The sequence below is a fragment of the Ammospiza caudacuta genome, chromosome Z, assembly GCF_027887145.1.
Source record: "Ammospiza caudacuta isolate bAmmCau1 chromosome Z, bAmmCau1.pri, whole genome shotgun sequence".
Lineage (NCBI taxonomy): Eukaryota > Metazoa > Chordata > Aves > Passeriformes > Passerellidae > Ammospiza > Ammospiza caudacuta.
In genome coordinates, this window is record NC_080632.1 from 33,774,755 (window position 1) to 33,801,409 (window position 26,655).

The window sequence follows — 26,655 nt, forward strand, 5'->3', positions numbered from 1 at the left end:
ATACAGTGATACAATGTCATTGAGGTAATACTTTTTAAGCAATAGAGAAAAAAGTTCATAGAGTACTAGCAGTCTTCACTTAAAAAGTGCCTGATCAATAGCTGTACCAACTTGAAGCAGGTCAACTCAGTTGTGGCAACTGTTGACAGAGGTGATGGCCAAGGATCTCTTCATATGATGTCAGGATGAGAGCGCAGGCTGCCTGGGCGCATGACCACATCAGGCGGACTGAGCTGTTTGTATGGGGGACCCCTCGTTTCCCTAGCCTTGCTGCCTTCTTTTGATGGAGAAGTGAGACTCTAGTTCCGCTCCAGAGCTTGGACAGATACGTGTTGCAGGGTGAGGTGGCGAATTTCACTTCTACCTCAGGGAGTTTTGCTACAGTCTTACCAACTGAATATCCCTCCCAGCAGCGGCCTCCAGCTGTGAGCCTGAAAGCTGCTCTTCCGAGTGGTCGGACAGACTGGCTTCTCTGCCTCAGTTCCCTGGAGGATCTTCATGCATTCCATACTACATTTTAACTGATTTGTCACCTACAAAGCCAAGCTGGTCCAAGACCGGAATTCTGCACAGTTTCATGTTTTCATTTACCCATACTTGGTTTCAGTGGAAATGTGATCCAAGCATTCCACTGCTAGAGCAGCAACAGACCAAACCATATTTTTTGTTTTCTCTAACACTGAATTAGTGGTAGCATGGAGGACATTAAACTTTCTTCCAAGTGAAGTACAACTTTAAGTGAAATCAAGTATTTTTCTTTTCATGCATTGCCTCTCTAGTACTGTTTTAGCTCTTACTCATCCTAGGAATTACTCTGCTACTTAGTATCTGATGAGGTTTATTGCTCCTATTTTCTGTAAATCTATGAGGCAATGTACAACCAACTGCTTTGTCTGAGTACATGTTTGATGAAACTGTGGTTATAGTATGGTTCTGCTCATCTGTGTAGGATGTTGATTTCACCCTTACCCATGAATCTTCACTTTCCAGGTACTTGTAGGCTTTCTTTCTGCATCTAAGCTCCAAGATGAAAGCCAGTTTTCTGCAAATGTACACACTGTTGTTTTGACAGTTCCTAATAAGTGTGTGTGTACAGTGACTAACAGGGTAGTGGATTTCAATGGCATTTTCCTTCCTTACATGTTAAGAATGTCCTCTTCTCTCTAATTTAATATAAATTTTCAAACAGTAAAATAGCAGGGTTTTTTTGCCCTTTCATAGGTCAAACTTGGGGGAAAAAACACTGTCAGGTGTAGTTTAGCAGTCTTTCTGTTTAAGAGATGTCAGTGTGAATTTTGCTTAGAGAATGGTATGTTTGTTGTTTTAGTTAAAAAACAGCCTTGTATTTGATCTGAAGATACTATACCTAAGATTTTTTTAAAGTTGCAATGCAGAGAAATGCAAAAACAAATACAGGACAACCATACAAAGGAAAGGCTTGTCATTCTAGGCTTCTACAGTTGTTTTTCTTTTAAATTAGTCTCCTGTATCTTTTTTGTCAGTCACCACAAGTTCTGAAACCTCTCTGCCAGTAGCTGCATTGTCACCTATGTTTAAAGGTTTTCCATAAGTTTTGCAGAGCAAAGAATGTTGTATTTCAACATTCTGTATCTTGATTTTTGCAGGAAGTGTGCCAGGAGAAATAAATTGTACGTGATATGTATATATCTGGGTGTAAGTGCATGCATAAGGATCTACTCTGCATTTAAGCAATCTGGCTTCTTTTGATTCTGCTTGTGGATGTAATATTGCTAGAAGTACTTTCAGATCTCTGCTTGTAAAATTCTTGATGATACCATAATTGTTGTAGTTATTAACATTTCAAGAAAAAAAACCAAAGAGGTTTTCAGAAACTTTCAGTTTTTAAGGTGCTAAGCTCTTAAAAATTTTGATAATTCTCTATGCCATGATTGAAGAGTTCATCACTATTACAGACATTTCTTTATTATTTTTTGATGACAGTTAATCTTTTTTCATTCATTAGGTTGATTTTATCTGAGAAGAAGTTTAGAAGTCAGATGATGAACCATGTTGTGTGCTTGAGTCAAGAATGTGGGGTTTTACTCTCACAATATTCAATTCTCATCTAAGTACTAGACAAGGAGTTATATTGGGACTGGAGAGGGGATGGGGAGGGAAAGGTTGAAAGTAATGTTTTTTAAAAGATGAGGGTGTGTGGCAGTGGTATTCTGATTATGATTGAGTTTTAGGTACATCGTGTGGCCTCAGCAGTCTTCTGACAGATGAGAAGATACTGTATATCTGGCTTCAGGGAACTGTCTTGACCAATGTAAAGGTGCTGTGGTAGCCAGCAGAAAATTGGTCTCAGTATAGTTTTATCCCCCATTGGTTCATTCTGCTGATCCACTGCACTGCTGTTTCACCTTTGCTCTTGTCTTGTATCCACTGGAGGTATAAGTAGAATGATGGTAGCAGAAGCAGTGGCTAACAGAGCCCATAAGGCATTCATATCCTCTCAGAAGAATATGTAGATTTTTTTCTTATGTAATTTCGGGTTTTCTTTTCACCCTGTGAAACAGGCCCACTCAAGGGTCCTGTTCATGCTGTTACGCAGTGTTGTTTTTGTTTATTATGGTAAATGGTAAAATTTTTAGACTGTATTGCCATGATGTATTTTTTAGCTTGTTCTGTAATGAATGGTTGAGGCTGTAAAAGGCAGAAGTTGATACCAGTCAGTGTCTTGATGTCAAGGGAGATGATCTAGCAGCCTTTTGTTACCTAAATGGAGCCTACAAGAAAGCTAGAGAGGGACTTTTATGAGGGCATGTAGTGATTGGAGAAGGAGAAATGGCTTTAAACTTAAAAGAGAGTAGATTTACATGAGATACTGGAAGAAATTCTTTACATGTGAAGGTGGTAGGGCACTGGCACAGGTGGCTCAGAGAACCTGTTGATGCCCTATCCCTGGCAGTATTCAAGGCTAAGTTAGATGGGGTCTGAGTAAACTGGTCTAATGGAAGATGTCCCTGCTTATGGCAGGGGGGTCTTGTGATTAGATGATCTCTAAGGTCCTTTCTAACTCAAACCATTCTGATTCTGTAGTAGGTAACATCATGTTTGATTTTCTGGGAATGTGTGCATAAAGAAAACCTGCATTAGAAGTTTTTTATATGTGTGCAGGAAATTGGAGTGATGGTTTCAAAATTATGCTTGTGGTAAGGGCAGAAGATTTTGGAGGCTTAGATTTTGCAGTGTGTGCTATCTCAGAAATAGTTAAGGGTTACTCCTATAAACTCCACTGCTGTGAAACACACTTTTTTGAGAAGACACCAAAAACATTATCTAAGAGGCCTATAAAGCTACCTTGTTCTGGACATGAGTATTAGGGCACAAGGCATGAAATCTTTACAGAAATGATTAAAATAAAGACGAGGCTGAAAGTCTGAAAACCACAGCACTGAGCAATGCATTTTGCTTTCTGCAGAGCTGAGCAGCTGAGTGAACACAGGGCTTATGTAGCTTTGCAGGTTCAACTCCTCCTCTTAAGCAAACACAGGGATAATATAGATAAGCTCTCGTAGTCATAGAGGAGCTTGTTGAATTGGAGAGAAGGAAAAATGTGTGTTGTAATCTTTGTGAAGTTTCCAACAGAGATCTTAACTTTAAGTTAACAAATAGTCATATTTTATCAATAAATTACTTTTAGTACAAAGTATAAAAAGACATGAAAAAGATTTAGTGGAAGGAATGACTGCTTATTGATAAATATGAATCAAATTTTAATTAACGGTGATTTCATATGGTTCTGAGATTGAGGTTTGTTGGGCTCTGATTGTTCCAATACTAGCTTAAAACCAAAAAAAAGCTGCAACCCAACCATATCCCCTCAAACAAACAAATTAAAAACCAAACAAGCAAATACAATGAAACTGAAAACCCAAACAAACCGACACCCCTGAAAAGAAAAACCAAAAAACCAAAACACATATATCTCTTGCTTGTAATACCAGATTACTGTAATGTCCTGAGAGTTAGCCTAGGAAGATTGTTTTTCTTCCTTTCAGAACTTTTGTGATGAAATGTTTCATGGAGTTAGAGTTTTGTACAATTACATCTTTAAGAACAAAATATTTTCAAATACCAAGTCATATATAATGTATATTTTGGAGTGCCATTTTGCTCATTAGTTTAGTTGTTAAATCAAAGTGCAAATTTTAATTCAGTTCTTCAGTAGCTACTGATGTTGCTGTTTGACCTTGAACTGGTCCTTGTAGCTACCTCCCAAGCACCACTTGACACTGTTAAGCTCTGCAGTAAGCAAGCTGTTAGCATTATGCAAGAAAAGTCGTGTTTGTGTTCACTAGGTAAAGCATATCCTTCTTATTTGTCTTGCAGGCACAGGAGAGAGTGGCAAAAGCACATTTATCAAGCAGATGAGAATCATTCATGGATCAGGTTACTCTGATGAAGACAAAAGGGGCTTTACAAAACTGGTGTACCAGAATATATTTACAGCAATGCAGGCCATGATCAAGGCCATGGATACCCTCAAAATCCCATACAAGTGTGAAAATAACAAGGTGAGATTTATGTTTATTTCTGTAGCTGAAGTTTTTCCTCTTTTTTATTTTCGGAAATGTACTGAAGGTCTCAGAAAAATGACACATCAGAGAAGTGATACTGAAAGCTCCGAAGAAAAGGGCATTTCCTGTCCTGCCTTTTTGTCTACTTTTACAACACAAATATGCTTTTAAGCAAGAGATCTCTCTTAAGATGCCTGGGGGGCATTGTCACAGAACAGAGGTTTAATGACAGGCTGCCATTTGACTTCACTAACTCTTGTCCTTTGCTATGAGAGCACAGTTAAACCATTCTTGTGATGTACTGCTTAAGGATGGCTATTACATTACAAGTGGAAAAAATTCAAATTATTAGACAAATAGGTGAAGATATCTATTTGTGTGTGAATAAATTGTTAATTAAAATTTTCTGCGCAAGACCTTAAAACAGTCAGAGTCTTCTTAGATTGATGCTGTTACTGCAGTTTAAAAGGACAAAATACATTGAAAGTGTTTCTAGGGTTCATCTCTAACCTTTTAACGTTTTCTAACAGTTTTAACATTTTTTTTTAATAGTCAGATTTTAATAGTATGGTAACTACAATAGTTTGTCTCAGTCTGTGACTAGGAATGAAATACTTGCTATTTACTTAAAATATATGGTAAGCCACAGAATTACATGTCTATGTCTCCCAACATCACGAAGTCACAGAATGGGTCAAATTGGAAGGGACCACTGTGCATAATCTGGTCCAATCTCTCCCTGCTCAAGCAGGCACTGTTTTATAAGTTCCCTGAGAACTTGTTTGTATTTTTACTGTTGATCCATTATCAGTAAGTTTGTCAAAAGGAGAATTTAAGATCCGTGACAAAGAGGATGGCTCACCTTTCTTTCCATCTTGTGAAAGAATATTTAATGATTATCTAGTAGTCCTGAATAAAAGTAGTATTTTCTTTGATAAATTACTCGAAAGTTCTTTTATTCTATTTTTTTTTCATTAATAGAAAATATCAAAGAGCAGCAACATTTACAATTAAAAAAAGCATCCATTAACTGGGAAAGAGAAAATGAGATAAACTTGGATTAATAATAGAATCTTTTGTGTCTAAATATATGAAGTTTAATTTTTAGAACTGAACTGCTGTATGTGTTTTACAACAGCTGACTTATAAGTAGGGAAGATAAAGCTTATTAGCAGGCTAATGATGAGTTGTTTTTTCATTTGCATTTGCTGAAGTCATCACAGATTATCATCATTTTGTTGGTGATGTAATGTTGCAATAACAAGAGTCTTGCGGGAGGGTGACTTGATGCAGTAGGAAGTCAGGAGGATCCCATCTGTCAGAATCAATATTGTTAACCTTCTTTAATGGTGGGTGGGGTTTTTCATGCACGTGAAAAAGATTGAAAAATTTGTATTTGGTGAGACTCCTGACTGTTAGATTTCATAGTCTAGCTGCCTGCTGGTGCTGTCTGTTTTCCCATCATCCTTTATAAATCACAATCAAATGTCTAATTAGTTTTAAAACTGCATTTTCATTTTCATTTCAGTCTTTTGGCTCCATGTTTTTGCTGCGTGCAAAGCATGAAACATACTGGCCTGAAAAGTTAGTTGATTGTAAAGCACATTTTTTCTTCAAAATTGGTGTTGGCTGTCACTTAGCCTTAATATCTGGAAATCCTAATGATAGATTAGGATTCTTTTTTCATTGTACTATATTGCAGAGTATGGGTTCTGTAATTATTTTTTAGATGTGCTGACTTATTCTAGTGTGTTTATATGGCTGAGTGAGTCGGGTAGGTTTGCCATAGCTTTATAAGCGTGGCCAGAGCTGTTCACTTTCTCTACATAAAAATTACTTTGCTTAAAGTAGGAGTCTCTGCTCAGCTACTTCATAAGGGTTCCCATCAGTTTCTAATAGGGCTACTTGCAGACTAAAATAAAAGTCACCAGTTACCAAGCTCTCAAGGCAATTCCTGTACAAATTCCTTCAGGAATGTAGGAAAAACCAAATGTGCTACAGCATTGTGCCTAAATAGATATGATTATGGTCTACTATGCTTTGTATTTGTATACAAGGTCACTTCACTTCAAAGCACTGAATACCAGTCAACAAATAAATCTGCTCCTTCATTTATTTACAAGCTGTTGAAAACATACTCATTAGTCTAGCAATCTAGAAAACACAGGAAGGGAAAACACAGGAAATTCAAATTCCTATTAATTTGAATCTCCTATCAGGAAATCCCATCTCTGGAGAGAATATTTCGAAGTTTGAGTAACAGAATATTTTTAGCACAGTAGCTGTTGTACACTGTAGTTTAGAAAATTGCAGGTCAAGTTGGTATTGATTTGGTTGGGCCTGAAGAAAAAAATTACCCCTTTTTGGGGTCAAGTTCTTCATGCTCTGCAATAGACTTTGGGGCTACAGTATAAATGGTTTTCTCTTACTGCACCAATTTTCATACCTTTAACTGTGATTTATTAAATTTGGAGTATTTTGAATCTCTGAATGCTGCTGGAATTTGAAATGTCCTTAGCAGTCAGTTAAGTAGGCAGCTGTTTTCTTTGTGTGGTGTACAGCATTACAACATTTACATTGGACTATTTTAGTATAATCAACATAGGTAAGTTCTAAGTTTCACAGTTAGTTCTTGTGAGATTATATTTGTCTTCATAGTCACAGATGTAACTAAAGAGGCAGAGACTGAAATGCATTGTCCTATATTATAATAACCTAGACTGTTTTGAAAGATTTATTATCAGAATTATAGTTCACAATTATTGAGAACTATAATTGTGTTTAGAAACTAATATCTTGGTACTGATGTTATAGCATTATATCATGAAAGGCATTCATTTTTATGTGTTTAAACTTCTGAATGTGAGCTCTTCTGAGGTTTAAGATAATGGGTGAGTGTGATCTCTGCTTTCAGTAATTTGTCTGTCATGGGAAATAGTTGCTTATAGACTTTTTTAATTTCCCTTTGAGTAAATTTTACTGTGCTTCCATTAATTCTTTTTCAACTAGAAGTTGTTGTATGGCTTTTGAGTTTTAGGGTAAGAAGTATTTTATGAAATAAGGGAAAGTGTTAGTTTTTAGAGAAATGTTCAGAAGCAATTCTGAAAATTGCCTGTCTTTTGCAAAGTTTTGTTTGTACAAACAAACTGGTGCAACCACAGGTGTTCAAATGTATATTAAAAAAAATACAGGCTTATGCTTTTTGCAGTTTGTATTTTAAGACACATGCATCTACTACTATACTAATCACCAAATACTATGGTTGTCCTATGCTTTTCCATTTTAATGTAACTTTCAACAGAAAAGTTGTTACTCTCTTCCAGCAGACAGTATCAGGAAGGCGTCACTCCATGGTGATTAACAGGCAGGAAACCTTACTTGAATCCCATTCCCATAATTTCCTGTGAGACTTCTTAAATATTCATAATATTAAAACTAATGTGAGTCACTGTAGTCTTCAAGAATAGGCTGCAGGAAAGTTTTTCAAGAAGCTGGAAACATAAAAGCAAGTTTTGTGGTAGACATTTGCTGTTAAGTTTTTAAGAGTGTTTTCTGATTAATTTTTGTTTGTATTTGTGCCTGTTTCCCTTGGGAAATGTTTTGCAGTCAAAATGAGCAGATATCGGAAATGCTTTCAAAGTTCAAAATCTTATTAGCATTATCTTCAAGTTCATAATTGTTTTGTTAGCTTGGTTTTTTCCATGTCAGACAGATCCACTGGAGAAAGCTAATAAAATTACAGGCAGAAGTGGGACAATAGGAGCAGGAATGGAATGAGATTGCATAAGTTTTTGTCTTGGGTAAACATTTGGGAATGTTAGGTGGTGAAATCCCATGGTGAAATTTGATGTTGAACAAACATAGTTTGGAGGAAAGGACTTACTGCAGACACCTCACCTGAAACAGGGTGTGAAGGACTGAATCTAGAGCAGTAGTGTGCAAACTGGGAGGAAAGTCTTTCAGTTTAGAGAGGGGTTTTATTTAACAAAAAAGTAATAATTATGTTCTTGGGATAGTGACATAAAATGCTTAATACTTTAGAATAGATATAATCAAATGGCTCTTCGAGCAGATGGAGAAACTTGTATGGTTCTTGTTTAGTATTTAACAATGTTTAGTGCTTGGTTAGTATTTAGGTTCTCTGAGGTGTTTCTCCAAGCGCTCAAAACCAAAAAGTAAAATTACCCAATAAATAGCAAGTCTTGCAGAAGAGTTAAATGCTTCTAAGACCAGGAGGCTCCATAGGCATTACTTTTGCAAGAATTGGATAGCTGCAGTCAGATAATGTTCAAGAGCGTATAGAAGATTTAAAATATCGTGGTCATTGAACTACATGTATTCAGACAAAGGAACTGAAGACAGCTTACTTTTTTTTCACTGGAAGCCGTAATATGAGGGAAAGCCCATTTCCCTGATAGCTGTGTTTCCTCCCATGGGGATATTGATCCATGAACTTTAGGGCTTCCAATAAAGCCACAAGCAGTTTCTTCCTGAGTGCTTAGTAAGGAAGCTTTGTGAGGATTTCAGTGATCTTAAATAGATAGCAGCCTCTCCTCAGCTGCCTTTCTCATCTTTTTATCAGTCTCCTGTCAGTCATTTGGTTTTCTCATTCTTTGCCACTCTTTCTGGCACCTCCTCAGTCTTCTACAGGAGATAGGCTAAGCTTGTCTAATACTTATCTCTAAATTAATTTCAGATGGAAGTATTTTTGTCATATTTTCCTCTGAAAATTTATAAGAATATTTCTTTCTCACAATAACCTTTTTTTGGGGGAATTCAGATCCTGTTGTGTTCTGGTTTTATTATGTAAAATGACTCAAAGATACTTGTTTATTCATTGTAATTCCTAGTAATACACAAGATGCTTGAAATAAGGTTTATTGCAATCAATTAATAGTTCTTCAGATTAAATGGACAATCTATTTCTCCAGATTTTGTCAGTCCCTTGTTCAGTGTGCTCTTCCTATATGGTAAAAATTACAGTGCAAGCAGGTTTTGTCTTATAATAAAATTCAGCCTTGGCTTGACAAAAGAGTAGTTAAAAAAATCCACAAAAAAAATCAAAACACAACCCACCCTTCCCTCCTTCCTCCCCCCAACCCCCTTTTTTTTGTTTCTGAAGTTTAATTTGTTTTGTGTTGTTGGATGTATTGCCTAGTAAAAGTATTCACATTGACCTCTACTTTTTCTGGAAGATTATTTTGCTTTTTTTTCTCCCTGGTTAAATTAGGATTAAAGTCTGCACATGAAGAGGTGATTACATATTTACACTTCATCAATCCGATCACATGCCTACCTGTTTTTAGGCTATGGGCCCATGTAGCTCCATTCTTAGATTTTGTATGCACTTTGGGTGATTGCATAAAGGTGAGTAAGGAGGCAAGAATCCAGGGTTTTGCTTCTGGAAGAGTAGGTTGGCGGAGGAAAATCAAAGCATGACATTAGTCATGTTACGTTTTAATTTTTGTCTAACAGTTACATAACAAACAGACAATCACAAGGCTATGGTTGTGTGCTTCATCTTTGTCAAGAAAGTGTAGAGCTCTTGACTGTAGATTGTGATTGATGTAGATTATGAGCAAGTCACTTCTGTGAACAGTTTCAAATATTACAGGAAAAGCTAAATGTTGAGTTGTAGGGTTGAGAATTACGAAGAGCTGCTTTCTAACAGTTCTCTAACTGTCATGTCTCTCCTCATTAAGTCTTGAGATACGTATGAGTTTCTGAGACAAATGATACTATGGAAAAGCTGAGACAATTAAAGTAGTAGTTAAAGTTGTTTCTGATGACGACTTACCATTTTTCTTAATATTACCTTCTAGCCAGTGTTAAAATTTGGATTACTGTTTAGTTGTTAATCTTCTAAGCCAATTTGTAGATACAGTGTACTAATAGGTCAGCCGTAAACCCATGGAATTGAGTAAAACTGATTTTGGCACAGAATATTTTTGAAATACTTCTAATACATGTTTTTAATATTCCTTTGACCCTTTGCATATTTTAAAGCTGCTTTTATTCAAAGTCTTAATTGAAAAAGATATCTTTAATGCTGAAATATAACCCTAAAGCTTAATAGATTTGCTTTAGTTATTTTTTCCTCTTTTTCTTTCATTTTCTTTGTTACACTTAAATACTACCTTGATCTTTGAAAAGGTGAAAGGGTTATAATGAACAATTGAAAATGAAGCCATTCAAAACAGTGCAAAAACATATCAGATACTGTAAGTTCTGCTGTAGCCAATAGTCTACAAATAAGAAAGGCACAGGAGAAAATGAAATGTAGTGGCATTTTTCAAAAATAATTTATAGATATTTTAATTTAGCTGCGTAGTAGGAATTTGGGGGAGAAAATAACCTTAAAACTTAGTCTTGGTTTTGAAAAAGATGGAATTTTTTCCAACCACTTACCACTTTGCAAGGAGCTTTTAAAAACTCTTGTAGAAAAACAAGTTAAGTGGCACTGTGATAATGAGCCATGGAGGAGCTGTTGGTGTTGAACTGAGACATCAGTAAAAGACATGAAAATATGTCTAGGACATGTATCTACAGTTACATTTGCAGTATAAAATTGATTTTTATTGAAGAAAGTTGGAGTTGCTTATATCAGATTCAAGCTTGCTCATAAGGGAAGGTGTTTAAGACTGTGTATGAAAAGATTGAGTAATGCTTGTATGGACTCATCTCCTCAGAGGCTGCAGAGGAGCTTGCACACTGAGATAACCGAAGCTTTCCTGAAGGAGAACACAGACCATGCAGGTGGTATTTAAAGTATGGTCAGGAAGGTTCTAAGGACGCTTCTATGTTGTTGAGGCGATATGTCTTTTTGCAGACTTGTTATTTTTGCAGCTCTTTTCAGAATTTTTATAATGATACTGTGTTGTGTATAGTTCACTTACTTCTTGAAAATCCCGTCCTATGAAAAATGTCTTAACACCAGTCAGCATTTTTCCAAGCTGAGTTGTGGAAGTTTTTAATTTCAACTGTGGGATATTCTAGTACTTCTGATAGGGAAAAGAAATTGTGTGACATTACTATTATTATTAGACTCATTGTGAAAGGCCCTGTTTTAAAAAAAGTTATTTTTCTGGGGTAACTTTTATAAACAAAACCATCCTAAACAGAGAGGAGTATGACAGTAAAGCCCTGTAGCTCATGCCCTTCTTGTGTGATAAACAATGACTTGCATTGGCTGCTGTTGCTATAGTGGTGTACTCTGTCGCTGCATTGCAAAATGTTTTAAATAGCAGCTCCTTGCTGTAGAAAACTACTCAAATTGTCCTCATGTCTTTCAGAAAAAAAGTGTACCTTTTTAAGAAGTAGTTTTTTGAGGATTAATGATTGGTAGGAGCTATAGCTTGCTCACTCACTAGCTTTGTTGTTTCCTGATTCCAGTATGGTGTGTAAGTTCTTCCTGGTATGTTTCTGCCTATCTGTCCCTTTTTGGACACTTGTCAGCTTTTGTGGTCTTCCTGTAGAGCTTCCTGTGCACTGCTGTGTGATAATACCATATGAATCAGCACTGTGGGTAGTGTTTTGCCTGTCTGACAAATAAGGAACCTCCAACAGTAATCATTTTAATTTTTCTACTTTGAAGTCAGTACTATCTAGAGTTACTTTCTTAGGGCACACTGGGATGGATTTCTGTGATCCAGCAGGTCTTTTTTGATTTATCATCTACTGGCTAGAATATGCAGTAGAAAACAACCTTTTATGAATGCATCCCAAGCAGGTGTTGTAAATGTCTGGATGTACTTAAACAGACAGAATCCTTGCCAACATAAAATGCAATCAAATTCTGGCTTTGCTAGATTTTAATGCAATTTTTCAATGTGTCTTTCATTACTGGTCTAAACACAAGAATTAGATTTTACGAGTTCTTTCCTCTGGAAAGGGATGAAAATTAGATTTCTCATATGAAGTTACTACAATGAGAGGAAATTTAAATAAATATGCCTTGGGGAGAGGGGTTGGTAGAGACGTGGGCAAAGGGAGGAGTGTAGTTGATATGTAGGCTGAGTTGTCAGGATGCTGCTTTGTAAAGAAAGAGTTAGTCCCTGAAGAGAGTTTGTTTAGTAATGGTTTTCCAGTGTTCAGATGGTCTCATTAAGTCATTAATCTTTGAACATGATACAATTATTTCTCAACAGGTTATCAAATAAGGTATTTCCTTAGACAACTGTTTCTATCTTCTTGTGTTAAGGTTTGTGGGATTTTTTTTTTCTTTCACTTTGCATATTCTCAGATTTTATGCAATTGTATTTAGCAGAAGAGTGTGAGGGAGAGTACTAAATGAGAGCTCTTACACTGCCGTGCCTTGTGCCTGGTTCCAATATTCTTTTTGAGCTTTCGGACTTCTTAGAATTCAGTGAGTTTTCAGGACAGTCTTAGTTTTTTAGCAGCACAAGTAATAGAAGTAATCACATGAATCAGTAATTAACACAGTTGGAAAAATGGTTGATATGACAGTGAAACACAGGCTTCCTGTTATAGTTGCATTTTCCAGCACCTGCTTTGTAGATACAGATTTATACCAGCTGCAGAGTTCCAGGGAATTTTACTACAGTTCTTGTTAAAAATAAGTATTCCCAAGTGGCTGAGGAATCAAACAAAAAACAATGCCATAATTTTGGGTCTGCAGTTGGCAGCATTGCACGAAATACATAACATCCCTTCTGTACAGTACAAGAAAAGAAGAGACAGTAACTATCCCATCCTTAAAATGAGCAGAAATGTAATGCATGCTTTCACTAGGAAGTAATTTTATAGTAGAAATTGGAGTTCATAGATCTTTTGAAAGGCTGAGTAAAAATACTCTTAACTAGAACCCTACTGCATGCAAAATTCAGACATGTATTCATGCCCATCTCCTAATTATGGTTCACTCCATCAACAGATGAGTCTCATGAAAGAAGCAATGATAAATCTCCACTGTAACAGTGTGTTACAAGTGCCATCACTGTTACCATTTATAAATAAAATCAATAAGTGAGCTAAGTATTCTCCTCTGCACTTCATACTTTTTTTTTTCTTCAGCACAACCAATTTTAGAATAGGGGAAAGGCTCATATCCCTTAAAATACTACTTCTGTTCTGTGGTAATATTGCCATTCTGAGTGTTAGTCTCTACTGTCATTCGTCTTACAACATCTTGTTATATGGAGACCTGTATTCAATAGAGATCAGTGGTTATGCCTGAAGTACTAATAGCTAGACATTAAAATGAAGACCAGTGTTGGAAAAAGTGTTCAGAGCTATTGTGGGGAGATTCTTTAAAGGCAGAGCTTTTCCTCCCTCCTTTCCAGTATTAACTGTGGTTCTGTCCAGTACCAGATTCTCTGCCCTTCGCCCTGCTTGCGGTAGCAGTCTTGCTCTGAGCAGTCCCAGGACAAACCCACATCCAGTTTGCAGCACAGATTCATAAATGGAGAGCAGCAGTAAGAATGCTTAGCATGTGCTGCCTTCAATCACCATGAACTGTCAGTCTCTTTGAAGTTCTCTCACACACCTGGTGACCTGCACTAAGCTGTAGAGATCCTTTCTTCGGTCCATGTCACTTTCAGTGGCTTATATGGCCCTGAAAATGTCAGTCTTACCACAAGCAGCATAGCTAAGAGTCTAAATATGGATCTTGGATGGTATCCCACAGCATTTAAATTAACATTAATGTTGGTTAATTCAAAGATAGGAAACTTCAAGCAAACTAGTTTGAGTAAGGTTTTTCTTACATTTTTTTCTTCCCCTTTCTGACCTCTGAATGAAACAAAACTCTTTCCTCCCTTTATGACATCATTTTACCAAAGTATTAGTCACTGCTAGTTTGGTGTTGCTTCACAGCCTGTATCACTGCAGAACTGAATGCTGGAATCATGTTTGTGGCTCAGTGTCTTGGGCAACTCCACACACATGCAGAAGTACATGCTCTGCAGTCTTGAGAGCTGGTTCAGAAAATGGACTGCAGTGGTTTTGGATACTTGTTCCTTATGGCCAACCTGAGGATCTGCACACTAACATCTGCTCCCCTAGAGTGTTCAGTATTCGTGTATAGAGATGTGATTTGATAAAGTAGAGAAAGCACCGAATTGTCTGCCAGACCCACTAGCTGCTGCTGAAAGTTAGCTCAGCATGGAGGATGTTCTAGCTTAACTTGGAGTAGTGCCTGAAGCTAAAAGCATCAACTGTCAGGAGGGTATAAAGATGACTTATCCCTATCTTATGCTTAAGTCTTTCTTTTGAATCTCTTCCCCCCCACACCTCACCTCCCCCAAACTCTCAATTAAGTATTGCTTGGCTGATTTTCTAAGTTTGACCTCAGACCTCATGTGCAACTATAGAACATGCTAGAAAATGTCACGAAGTCCATACCAGATAATTTTGGAGGTAATTTTTAATATATGCTTATACTGGTTATATGATCATGCAGTTAATTGATGCAGGTAATGTCTTCCACTGATTAAAACAAGAAACACCCTGAGCTAAACTAAGTGATCTGCATGAAACTAAAGTAAGCAACTCAGATTTTGCTGTCAGGTTTCATTTCTTGCCAACCTGATTTGTTTGTTGAAGATTTGTTTGCATTTTAACTTAGGTTGATACTATTCAGTTATCAGAAAAATCAAGATGGAAAGTATTTTTGCTGGTAAAAAAAAGTATGTGTTCATCTTTATTTTGAGATTAAAAGTGTGAACTATTGCCTGTCAAGAAATTTTTCTCCCTTCGTTGGTTTCTGAATGTGAATTTCACACATTGTCAGGGGTTTTTGTTCTGCTTTTGAGTGTTCATATTTTTAATGGTGGGAAAGTTACTTTTAGGAAGTGAAATTCTCTATTGTGGATATGAAACAGCAATGATTTAACTACCATTTAACATGTAAGTAAAGCAATTTATAAAGAAATTACCTTTAAATTTTTTCTTAATTTTAATATTGGCTGTGTAACAAGCAGGAAAAAGACAATCTAGCTTCAAGAAGCACAGTTTAAGATGAGCTCTGGTACATTTCTTTTAATGGGACAAAACTAATGCTGCCTCTTCTGGCATCAGTTTTTTAAAACAGTTAAAACCAAAATCTACTCCTGTTAAAACATGTCTGGCACCATTTTGAAGCATTTTTTTGATATATTAGTAATTGTACTAGCATTGTCTAAACATAAGGAGGGGCTTTTGGTATCTAAGCTGCTAATTCTGCTTTCACTGACTCCTTTTCACTTACTTTTTTTAGCGTTAGTAAATCTGTCCTCTGCTGTGAGAAGTTGTAACAAAATTAATCATAATTTTGGAAATTGCAGGATTGTGCCTAGTCAGTTTGTAGTGAATAATGCTTTCTAATGCTTTCTGTCACCAACCTGTTTTTGCTTGTGTTGTTGTGTTGCCACCTCTGATCTTTTTAATCTAATACACACTTGTTTTTTGACCTTTCCACTATCACTGTTTCAGTTATATGAAAAGAGAATGATAGGTATTTACAACTCAGTAGAAGTCGGAAATAACAATTAGGAAGGCAAAGCTTATTTTCCTCTCTTCCAGCTCTTCTAGTGAAATGCTGTTAACATAAGTGACTCCTGCCTAGTAGATGAACAGTGAAAGCACAGTTGAGATTTCTGAAAGATACTTCTTAATTGCACTGCCAGCCTCAGACTCCAGAGTCTGACTCAGCGAAGCAGTGTTTTCCTCCTCCCCCTGTGTCTTGTCAGTGTGAGTTCACTGTTGGTGGGGCATGTGACTGCCATACAGATAGTGCACTTGAACAATCCCTGATTTGGGGGCAGCTGATTTGGGTGTACTGACATTGGGGTGCACACAGCAAGCTAACGAAGCCCCCTTCCAGTACCAAAAAGAAAAAACTCAGCTCAATAAACACCAACTTAAATCTACACTTTGATCTACAGTTACTTTCTTGTTATTTATTTGACCAGTACCCCACTACCACTGCAGAGCAGCAGGCTGAACGAGTGCCATGTGTTTTACATGCATTTAGCAGGAATATGGGTAGTTTACCCATGGAAACCTATTTGCCTCTGTACACAGATTGTCAGTAGGAGGAGTTATTAGGCAGTTAAACAGTATTTAGGCTTTTATTCAGGAGCCACAGTACCTGTATTTCAGATTACACAGAGATGGTAGAAAGCTTCCCCACAAACTTTCTTCAGCAAAGTAATGAAGATTAGTGATGTAATTGAAATTATAACCAAAAATATGTTCTTTCCATTTATTTATTCTACACAGCATTCCCTCTTGGCATCAAATATCCTTCCAAGCACATTTCACAAGTCTAGTGGAAGTATTCATGTAAAATCTTTAGGAAAAAAACAAGTATTCAAAGAAATCTTTGCATGTTTTAGTAAAAAATGCATTTGATCTGGCCCAGAAGTATTTATCTTTTACAAGGGTACTTATAACTTGTGTTAATTGTCATGAGTCCAGTGGTTGTCCTCTTAATCGTGTTGATAAGTACTTGCTCAGACTAATACCAGGTTATTCATGGAAGGCTTCATAAGCATGAGCAAAGGTTCATAATTTGGTCTGTGTATTTGCAATGTCAAGCGGCAAGTCTCTGGCTGACTGCGTCCCTCTCCAAAGTATGGGACTTAACAAATTCCTTCTCAGGGGGCTACTGCATCTTTTCTATGTTGGGTGTAAAGGCTAAGTTACAAAATGTGATATGCAGAGTCCTGCCGGTAATAAAATCCCTGTTCAAGAAAATGAAAGATTTATTTCTATGCTTTGTATTTATTATATAGGACCCAGTTAAAATTTAGTTTTAGACTGTGCTTTAGTAAATTTTGGTGAGCAGCATGAGCAGAATTTTTGTAAGACACAGTTTTACTTTTTTCTGAAGATTTTCTTTGTTAGGAGCCTGACAAACAAATGTTAATATTACTGAATACCTTGTTGAAATGAAAAATATGGGGAAAACATCCAGAGAAAGATTGCAATAGTAAGTAACTGAAATTCAGTTACTATTGTTTTTGTTAGTGGAATATTCTGTGGGGTTTTTTTACTTGATAAATTTAATACTGTTTTCCCTTAGTCATATAAATCTATGGCATTGTCCTTTTGCTACCTTAGTCACTCTTTCCGCTTAGCTCTGCTATCTGTGGGGGTGGTGAAAAAAAAATTACACCTCAAATCATACTGCCTGAACTAATTAATTTTAGACCTCTTCTGAAGATCTAACTGCTGAGATACTGTTTCCTTTTTAACTAAGGGGTTAAGAAAAAAATAAAAAGGAGGTGCTTACTGATGGGATGAAGGTGTTTTCAGTCTGTATAGACAGCAACTCTTTATGGCAATCCTTCTCCAGAAATACATTGAGCATTCGAGTTTGGAGCAACCCTCAACTCCTTGGGTTTAGGTTTGGATGCTTGATGGCAAGCAAACTAGGAATACATGATGTTACTTAATGCAGAGTTGGTTGTGTTACTGATAAGTCACTGTCCAGCTAATTGTGTTCTTTTTAATCTGCTTTGTTCATTACTTTTCCCTCTCCTAACTGTGAAATAAATATTTATTGTAGACCTTGAGTGAAGTAAATCTATAATGCTGACTAAATTTTTTCATTTCAGTATGTTGTTGTGTTTGAGGTTTTTTTCTGTTGTTGCTCCTGAGGCGGTAGCTGAATAAATGGGAGGAATTTGCTGGTTACCTGGCAAAGTCACACATTTTTTGGTAGTTTATTTAAATACCATGTCGTAGTTATTCATCTGTCAGTTGACTGTTTTCTTTGGAGACTTTTCATTCCTATTCCACTTACCAAAGAGACTAAACATAATGTACCAGAGTTAAGTAAAATGAAGATTATTTAAAAAAACACAAACAAAAAAAGAACAAAACACAACCCCCCTCCATCAACCAACCAAACACAAATCTACAATTTGCAATAGTTTTTGTTTTAAAGTTTTGGTAACACACACTGAATATCTTCTGGGGAAGGGAAGGTAGTATTTTCTTAGTTATTCTTATATATCTTGAAGGTCCTAGACTGGAATTTCTGGAGCTCCCTTTTGCATTAAACTGATTACAAGGTGGTGGCATTGTAACTCCTGCTCAGGGCAGAAGGAAGAGGAGCCTTTATTTATGAAAGCCTCTGTGTGTATATTTCCCTTGATAACTGCCTCAGGCTGCATTTAAGGTTTACTTCCTCCTTAGGAGCTTGAGTCTAGAAGAGCAACAGTTCTGCATTTTGTAACTTCCCTTAAGCCCTTGCAGCAGAACAAAATTGGCATAGTATTTTAATTGTGTCACTAATGCTGAAAAAAATAATGAGGAGGCTGATCATAAACTTGTTGAAGTTATGAACAGCAGCACAAGCAATTTAGCTTTCTGGAGGACAGCACTGTTTTAATGTGGATGTGAGTCATGCTTGTTACCTCTGTAAATACAAAAGGAGAAGGCAAGAAAAGTAGTAATACTTTACTTAAAGTTATTAATGAAATAGGCTTGAAAACTGAAGCAAAACCAGCATATCACGGGAGTTAGGAAAGTGGCTGATAGTTGTTATGAAGCAAGCAGGTTTTCACCTTGCTACATGAGCAGTTCTATAAATTGTGAGATACAGTGTCATTCAGGGGTTGGAGGCAGGGGCCATTTCATTGTTCCTCTGATTGAATTACTTGTAGAATTTAGCAAGTCAGTGCAGCTATGTCTGCCTAACGTGTTGCTAGTGTCAATGAAACTGCTTTGCTTCTTGATACTTGTCCCTCTGTAAACACAGTAGGCAGATGCATTATCAGTTACCTCCTTTGTTCATAAACTCCATCTGCCTTTCTATAGGCTCTGCATGTGCCGTGTTTAAGATTTAAATAAACCTCTTCTTCTCATTTCAGTGAGAAGTAGGGAACCCTATAGAACCAGAAGCAGTGTTTTGAATTCAAGCTCTGGTATTTGTGATGCTGTTGTGAGAGGCCCTAAAGAGGAGAACACAGTGAGCTGTGTGAGCATCAGGTGTGACACAGCACTGAACAGCTTCACTGCTGCCGGTTATTTTTTTTACCTCTTAGCTTGACAACAACATGAATCATGGCAAACTATTACGCAGAGGTCAGAAAATGTTCCATACAGGTGACCAGGCAATTGTTAGGCTACATAGCTGTGTTTGTTACTATACAAATAAGATGGCTTGTCATGTAATCTCCTGCTAGGGTAAGGTTTGTCTCAGTGGGTCTGGAGAACTGTTCTGTCCTTCAATTACCTTGTTTTGCTAACTGATTAATAGTGCTCTTAGTTTTATGATGTTTGGCTTTATTATACAGACATTCATGTGCAGTTTTAAAAGAGAATGTTATACTGTAGTTCGTTCAGAAAAGGTTCCAAGCTATTTGAAAAACTGGTTTTAAGCTCTATATCAATGATTATATGTCCTCTGATAAACATTTTTGCGAGAATTTTTTTTCAGAGCTGCTTTAATTGTTTTGATTGAAGTAATTTTCAAACAGGCTGGATAAAGCATGCCAACCCTAAATTATCTGTGCTAAAATAACTTAATGTTAACTCATTTCACTATTAAATAAAAAAATCTAACATCCTGGATGATGACCAGTTAAAAGCTTAGAGAAAGCACCATTGGCTGTATAAAAAAGACAATAATAAAATAAGGTTAGAACCACATTGATGTAAAAAACAATGTTGGCTACACAGGAAAATTTCTTACCAAAATCTTTGTATGTCTAGGCATCTATTATTTGTAGTCGTGCTTAGGAACTTATTAGCAAATATTCAGCAAATAAGAGGGAAAAAACCCATTATTTGATGTTAATAAAAGCATGATATTTGGGAGAAAAGTTCCAAAAATGTTAACTCCTGCACAATTCAGAAGCTGTGTGCACTGAACTCACTCCTTCAGTTCAGAGTCTTATGAAAATAAGTTCAGTGTGTTTGAAATGCTGCTTGAGAACAGAAAGAGAGAATGAAAGCTATAATTAGAAATCCCATAGGAGTTTTTGGGCTTGTACTGTAACTTTGTACATCTATGTCACTAGAAGTTGTCTCCCATGTCCTGTCCCCAGGACACGCTTTTGGAAGCTGGAGTGTTTATAGGTAGTATGGGATCTAAGACAAGCTCTTAGGGCGGCACCTTACAAGATCTTTGATGGAAATACTTGGAGCAATGGAAAATATGTAAAAGAATGGAAGGGAAGGAGTCATACAGGAGAAGAGTAGAGATTGCAAAAATACGGTTATTAATTGTATAGCAACATATGATCCTGCCATTTATCACTGATAGTCTTCTCAAAATGATAGTAAAAAAGTTAATACCAGGTACAGAATGTAGTTCTCAGGTTTGGCTCAAAATTTCTTAGTTTGATTTGTTTGATTCTGGTGTCGCTTTTCGGTGGGGGGCTGGTTGATTGCTTTTTTTTTTTTGTTTCCTTTTTCTTGGTGTGTTTTTTGTTTTTTAGATTTTTTAGATGGGAGGGTATTTTTTGGGGTTTTTGCCAGGGTCTGCTAGTTCTTCTGTGAGACTTTTAATGTTCTGCTTTCAACCTGATAAGGTGTTGCTATTGCATATTTCTCTTTTGTTGATGGCAGACTTAATGTGTTTCCAGAGACTTCAAAACAAGAATGGTTAGTCTGTACATAGTTTTGGAATCAAGACGTTTCTCTCATTTTTCTTTTGAATATATACCTCCACAGTAAGGAAGGATTCTGTTAAGAAAATAATTCTGCATCTGCTGCCACAATTAGATAATTCCAAACTGTGTTGTTGTAACAGGTTCCTCTGTCCCATTTCATGTGCTGAATTACCAAAACCAATCAATTACTTTAGATTTTCTTCCTTACCTACAGCCCCTTTTTTCCCCGTCAAAACTAGTTTTGCTTAGTTTAGATTCAGTTTAGCCCTTCTGCCCTTCCATATGAGGGTTTCAATTTTAATTGTTAATGTATACCTGGTTTTATTCTTCCACTGATGCTTCAGAAAATTAAATCTCACAGTTTATTTTAGGACTGTAAAACTTGCAGCTTTCCAGTGTTCAGAAGTTTTAGATCATACCTAATATGTTATATATGATATATGCTTCACTTCATGGTATTATATTTAACTGTGCAGGTTTAGTGTCTGCTTTCAGCAGGAATAACAAGTAACTGGAACTGTAAAAAGAAAGTCTTCATAGGATTGCCTAATTTTGTACTGTTCAGAAAGACTAATGTGTACTATTGACATTTAGGAACTGTCAAGCACTGTCAAAACTGATTAGCACTAAGTTTTTCCGTGTTTCTGAAATTGTGATACAATGCAACAAACATCAAAGGAGCAGTACCCTTTGTAATATGTTTTTTCACTTTGATTTAACTTATTTTCAGTTTTTGAATATAACTGCTGAAGTAGCTATGTATTTCCAAGTGCAAAGCCATACAGTTTTTATCATGAATGTGAAAATAGGGAAGTGTTTGAAGCAAATTTTGAGGAGGACTAGAAATAATCAATGCTTTAAATGGTCATTGCTTGGAGCAGAAAAAAAACCAAACATGTTTTATCTCTTCCAAGAAATCTAAATTTCATAGTAAAGAAACAGCAAACACTTGTAATTTCAACAGCAGAGCATGTCCAGCCAAAAAATGTAATGCAGGAAAACAAAAGTAGCAATATTTGTAACATTGAATCCTGTCCCATTTATGTTACTTCAGTATATATACACACATACTGCTTTTTGCTGAGCTTCAATTAAGTTTTGAGTACTTACAGAAAAAGCCATAAATCGGGAAACTGATTCTGTTATTACTGGTTTTGGTATTGTTTTCTCAGGAAACAGAACATTGGTCAGGATGCCACATGATGAATCATTATTCTCCTTAGATTTGAAAAAATTAGCATCACTAGTAAATCCAAAATTTACACTTTTTTTCCTGAAAGTGAGCTAATTCTGTAGCAATACTTACAAAATTGTTACATGGTGCTGAACATGTTTTTATAGCTGTGCTGTACACATACCTGAGTACTAATACTTGGAGTTACTTCTGGTTTTGAAGACTTGCAGTGGATCAGCAATACTTCTGTAACTTCACAGACCTGGGAAATGAGTCTGTTTGGCAGTTTTGATAATTGTTTGGTGAGAACATTTAGATAACCTCCTTTTTCCTGGTTAGATTCTTTGGAGTGATCTGCTGTAGGATCAGATGAGCAAACTTATTTTTTTCTCAGATAATTTGTCTAATTTCAGAATCTTGATTGGATAAAGATACCTTTGTGTTTGCTGCCCTTACTTGGGGCAGTAGGTCCATTGTATCATATTTCATTAAAACTCTTACTGGAGCATATTTTTAATGCTTCTTTTATGTATATTTTTAACATACAAAAGAAAGGATTCATATTCCCAAGTTCTCTGTTATTCAGAAAAAGAAATATCTTGTACCCTAGATACTCCTTCCTTTAGATAATTTGCAGGTACTGGAAAAAATTGGTATTTTAGAAGGCTTCATGTGATTTCATACATTAAAGCTCCTTTCTCCTAATTTATTAAGAAATTTTCTTTAACAAACTTCATTGATCATGAGAACAATTTCATACTTACCTTGTAATTCCCAGAAAAGTCCCATTTATCCTTCTGCCTCAGATGTTTTCCTGCTTGCCTGCCTCCCTTGAAGGTCTCTAATGCTTTATGGTTATACTTTGCTTTGTTTTACCTTTCTTGGTTTTTTTCAGTTCACATGTGATTACAATTTGTCCTTTAGACCCTTTTTTCTGGGCCTGGATGGGATTCATATTATCATCTGTGGGACTGATGAGGCAATATAATGTCAGCCATAGGATGCCTATTCTGCCAACAGCCTTGGGGATCATAATTTATGTGGCAACTGCATTTCAGGGGAAAAAAATATTCCTTCACAATTTTACATAATGCCCTTGAGTTTTATGCCTGAAAGTTCTTGGGCAATGCATTATTGAATGGGTTATTCTTACTCTTTAGACAGGAGGATCTGGAGGAATGGAAATGGTTTTGTTTTCTCACAGATCAGAGGCTAGAAGGCAACTCATCAGCATCCTAGAAAATTCTAGTTATTTCTTTTCCTGTTTTTCACATGGAGCTTTGTATTCTGGTTCCATAAACTAGCTGAGTATGTTTTTTGACAAAGGAGAACAAAAGACAACTCATTAACTCTTAACTTGTTACAAATATTCATTGAATATTTACAAGAAAACAAATGTTCATGTGATTAGTTCATCTTTTCTGAAACCCTCATTGTCTCCCAAAGAATTATCTGTCAGATTACAGTGAGTAAAAAACTTAAAAGGAAACTTTGTCTTGGCGAAGTTAGTGGAAAGTTTGTTTCAGCCTTAATTATAAAAAAGCTGCTTTGTGTGGTTCTTTTCTTTGTTCCATTTTGCATCTTTTCTGGTTTTGATTGGGTTTTGTGTTTTTTGTTTTATTCTGCTCCTTGTCCAGGCTAACAAATTCTTCTGTGTTATTTGCAAATAAATTTGGAGGGAAGACCTTAGGGCGTGAGGATTGGAGTGAGGACAGGGACATGGGAGAGAGGGAGTGTCAGACCCAACAGATTAGTCAAAAAGGAAGTCAAATGCACCTAATTTTGTATAATGGTAGCCAGAACTGGCATCTTTTTGTGCTCAAAATTCTCGAGAAGTTTTTTTCAAGCCACCTCTTTCATGGCATCCCCCCACTGCCCTCTTTTTTTCTCTTTAAGCAAAAAACTTTCTATCAGACTTGCATCCTCCAAGTCAAGGCTTGACATGTATGCAGGAGCGTGCAGACTTGGAAGACAGAATAGAACTTGATCTCTCAAAATTATTTTTCTTTTCTGATGATCTTGCTCATTATCTAGCTTGGAGCCAGAAAATAGTTAATTGGGAGCACTTTTCTTACTGGCTTGCAGGAAAGTAGGGAGTTTTTAGTGGAGCTTCTCCATACTGTTGTATGTAGTCTAGACTAGCAAAAGTGCCTTGGATTGTTTATGTTTCACACTTCAATTGTATCTCCTATTTAAGAGTTTTTCAAAGGGATTACATTACTTATGCAGGAGTACAAAACTACTGAAAGAGTAAACTGAGAAGTGTGCAAAGAGTTCTGTAAGGAAGTCCAAGCTAACATTACTACTTTTAGCTTCACACTGAGAATATCTGTCCTTGCTTATGGAGAAGCTGTGTCTGTTTGAAAATTTAGTTCTGTAAATTTTTCATTATCCACCTCTTAATTTTTTTCTTCTCAAGTAGTGAAGGGCCTTCCTGCCTCCTTTTGAGAGAAAAAATCTAACTGGAGAACAGACCACAATTAAGAAAACTACCTATATGCATGCTATTTCATATTGTTCCCTTAGTGAAATAACTCAAAATACATAGTAAACAGGTTAGATAACTTAATTAATTATTCTAATTTAAATTCAACTGTTAATGATACTGAAAACTGAAGATGAAATATCATTACCTTAGACAGTGTGTGAGAGACACACACAATGATTTCAAGATGCATGTTACTAAATATGAAGCTGTAAAAATAACACTTATCCACAAACTTGCAGACTAATTATGCTTAAAAGAGTTCTATATGGGAGACCTTGAAGTGTGTGAAAAACTTTGAATTCAGTGTTCTCTTAAGATGATGCCATCCATGCCTTTTTCAGTGGGTTTAAATTCTTATTACATATTGCAGCCTTCAAGAGATGACTGATGTGCAATTTGAATGGATTTACTTGCTTTAAGGTAATGTCAGGCTTTATAGTTCAAATTAGCTAGTTGTTATAGCTGTATTAAGCACATTACAGTCAATATATATGGACGCAGCATGTTCACTTTCCAGATTATTTTCTACAAATTTAATTTTCTCCTTATTTGCATAGAACATATATTTTTTGTTGATTTTCTGTTTCTGAGGCCTGTGGCTGTTGTCCTCTTAATTTATGGATCCAAAAGTAGTGATGATCTCTTGTCAACATTTTTTAATTTCTCTTGCTATAGATAAATGATGAGAAGCAAAACTTACACTACACTTACTTTCTAGCTCTAAAAAGAAATATAATCTTTTATAACAAAGCAGATATATTTTTACCTGTTTACAATTTCAGTTATATTTAACACTGTCCTCACACTTTAAAGAGGTTAATACAACTAGGAAGTTGTTTCCTGTATTTGCTCCTTTCTATGTATTTCATGTTTTCTCAAGGAAAAAAATATTTTTTTAATATCTCTAAAATGTTTTTTCTTTGTCATGCAACATTTTGCTGAAGTTGTGCTATTTTATGAAATTTCTTTGTGTTCTACTTAGCATTCCACCCAAGAAGAGTCTGAAAATTTGAGAGTAGCTGCATTTTTGCACATCATTCCAGTTTAATAATTTTATGAAGTTATCCAAGATCCATTTTTATCCGTTGCTTTATATACTTTTTCTCAGCCTAATATGAAGTCAGTCATAAATACCATAAATATTAACTGTGTTGAATACCAGCCTCTTATTTGGCATATATTTCATACCTAGGAGAAATTAGGTGTCAATAGCAGAATGGATTGCCTTAACTGAAAATATTTACATTACATGTAATGACATCTCTTTCAGAATGACCGTGAACCCATAGAATCCATTTGACAGAAGAGATTCTGGATTCATACCAATGTCATGTCTCCCATTTATTGGCTTGAAGTAGTATTCATCAAAAGGTGGTGCTTGTTTGATGATGTAGTACAAGGTGTTGGGTAAGAGGCTGGTGAAGATTAGAAAATCCTGGCAAAGCCACAGTGGTTTCAGTGAATCTACACTGATTCACACCAATTGCAATCCATGCTCAATAATTGCAGATAACTATTATTCTTTCATTCTCTCAAGTTTCAATAGAATTGCAGCTTCTCAATGAAAAGAAACCTTATAATTTAAAAATGTATTCTTCTATTTAGCATTTTGTTTTCATTGTTAGAATATATATAATGCTAATGTTTTCATCATAACAGTTGTTGTATTGCATATAAACAGTATAGCACTACTGTATATTTATTTCATCCAAACTGCCTAAGAGTGACTTAAATGCCCCTTGTTATTCATAGTGTGGTGAAAGGAGTCACTGTTGCCACCAAAGACTAGCTTTCTAACAACATGGTTCCAGAGTTAAACCTCTATTTTGCAGTTTCAGTGTAAGGCTAGAATGTTCTGTCTTGAAGAGATTTTAATATATTCAG

At 36.0% G+C, this 26,655-nt stretch overlaps 1 protein-coding gene across 1 annotated transcript in view; it reads left to right on the plus strand.

The window, feature by feature from the left end:
• LOC131571568 (guanine nucleotide-binding protein G(q) subunit alpha) overlaps positions 1-26,655 on the plus strand; it is a 108,835-nt gene that overhangs the window by 35,441 nt on the left and 46,739 nt on the right. Inside the window, exon 2 of the mRNA XM_058824334.1 lies at positions 4,357-4,541. Coding sequence (XP_058680317.1) covers positions 4,357-4,541 — 185 coding nt within the window. The remainder of the gene's footprint in view (positions 1-4,356; positions 4,542-26,655) is intronic.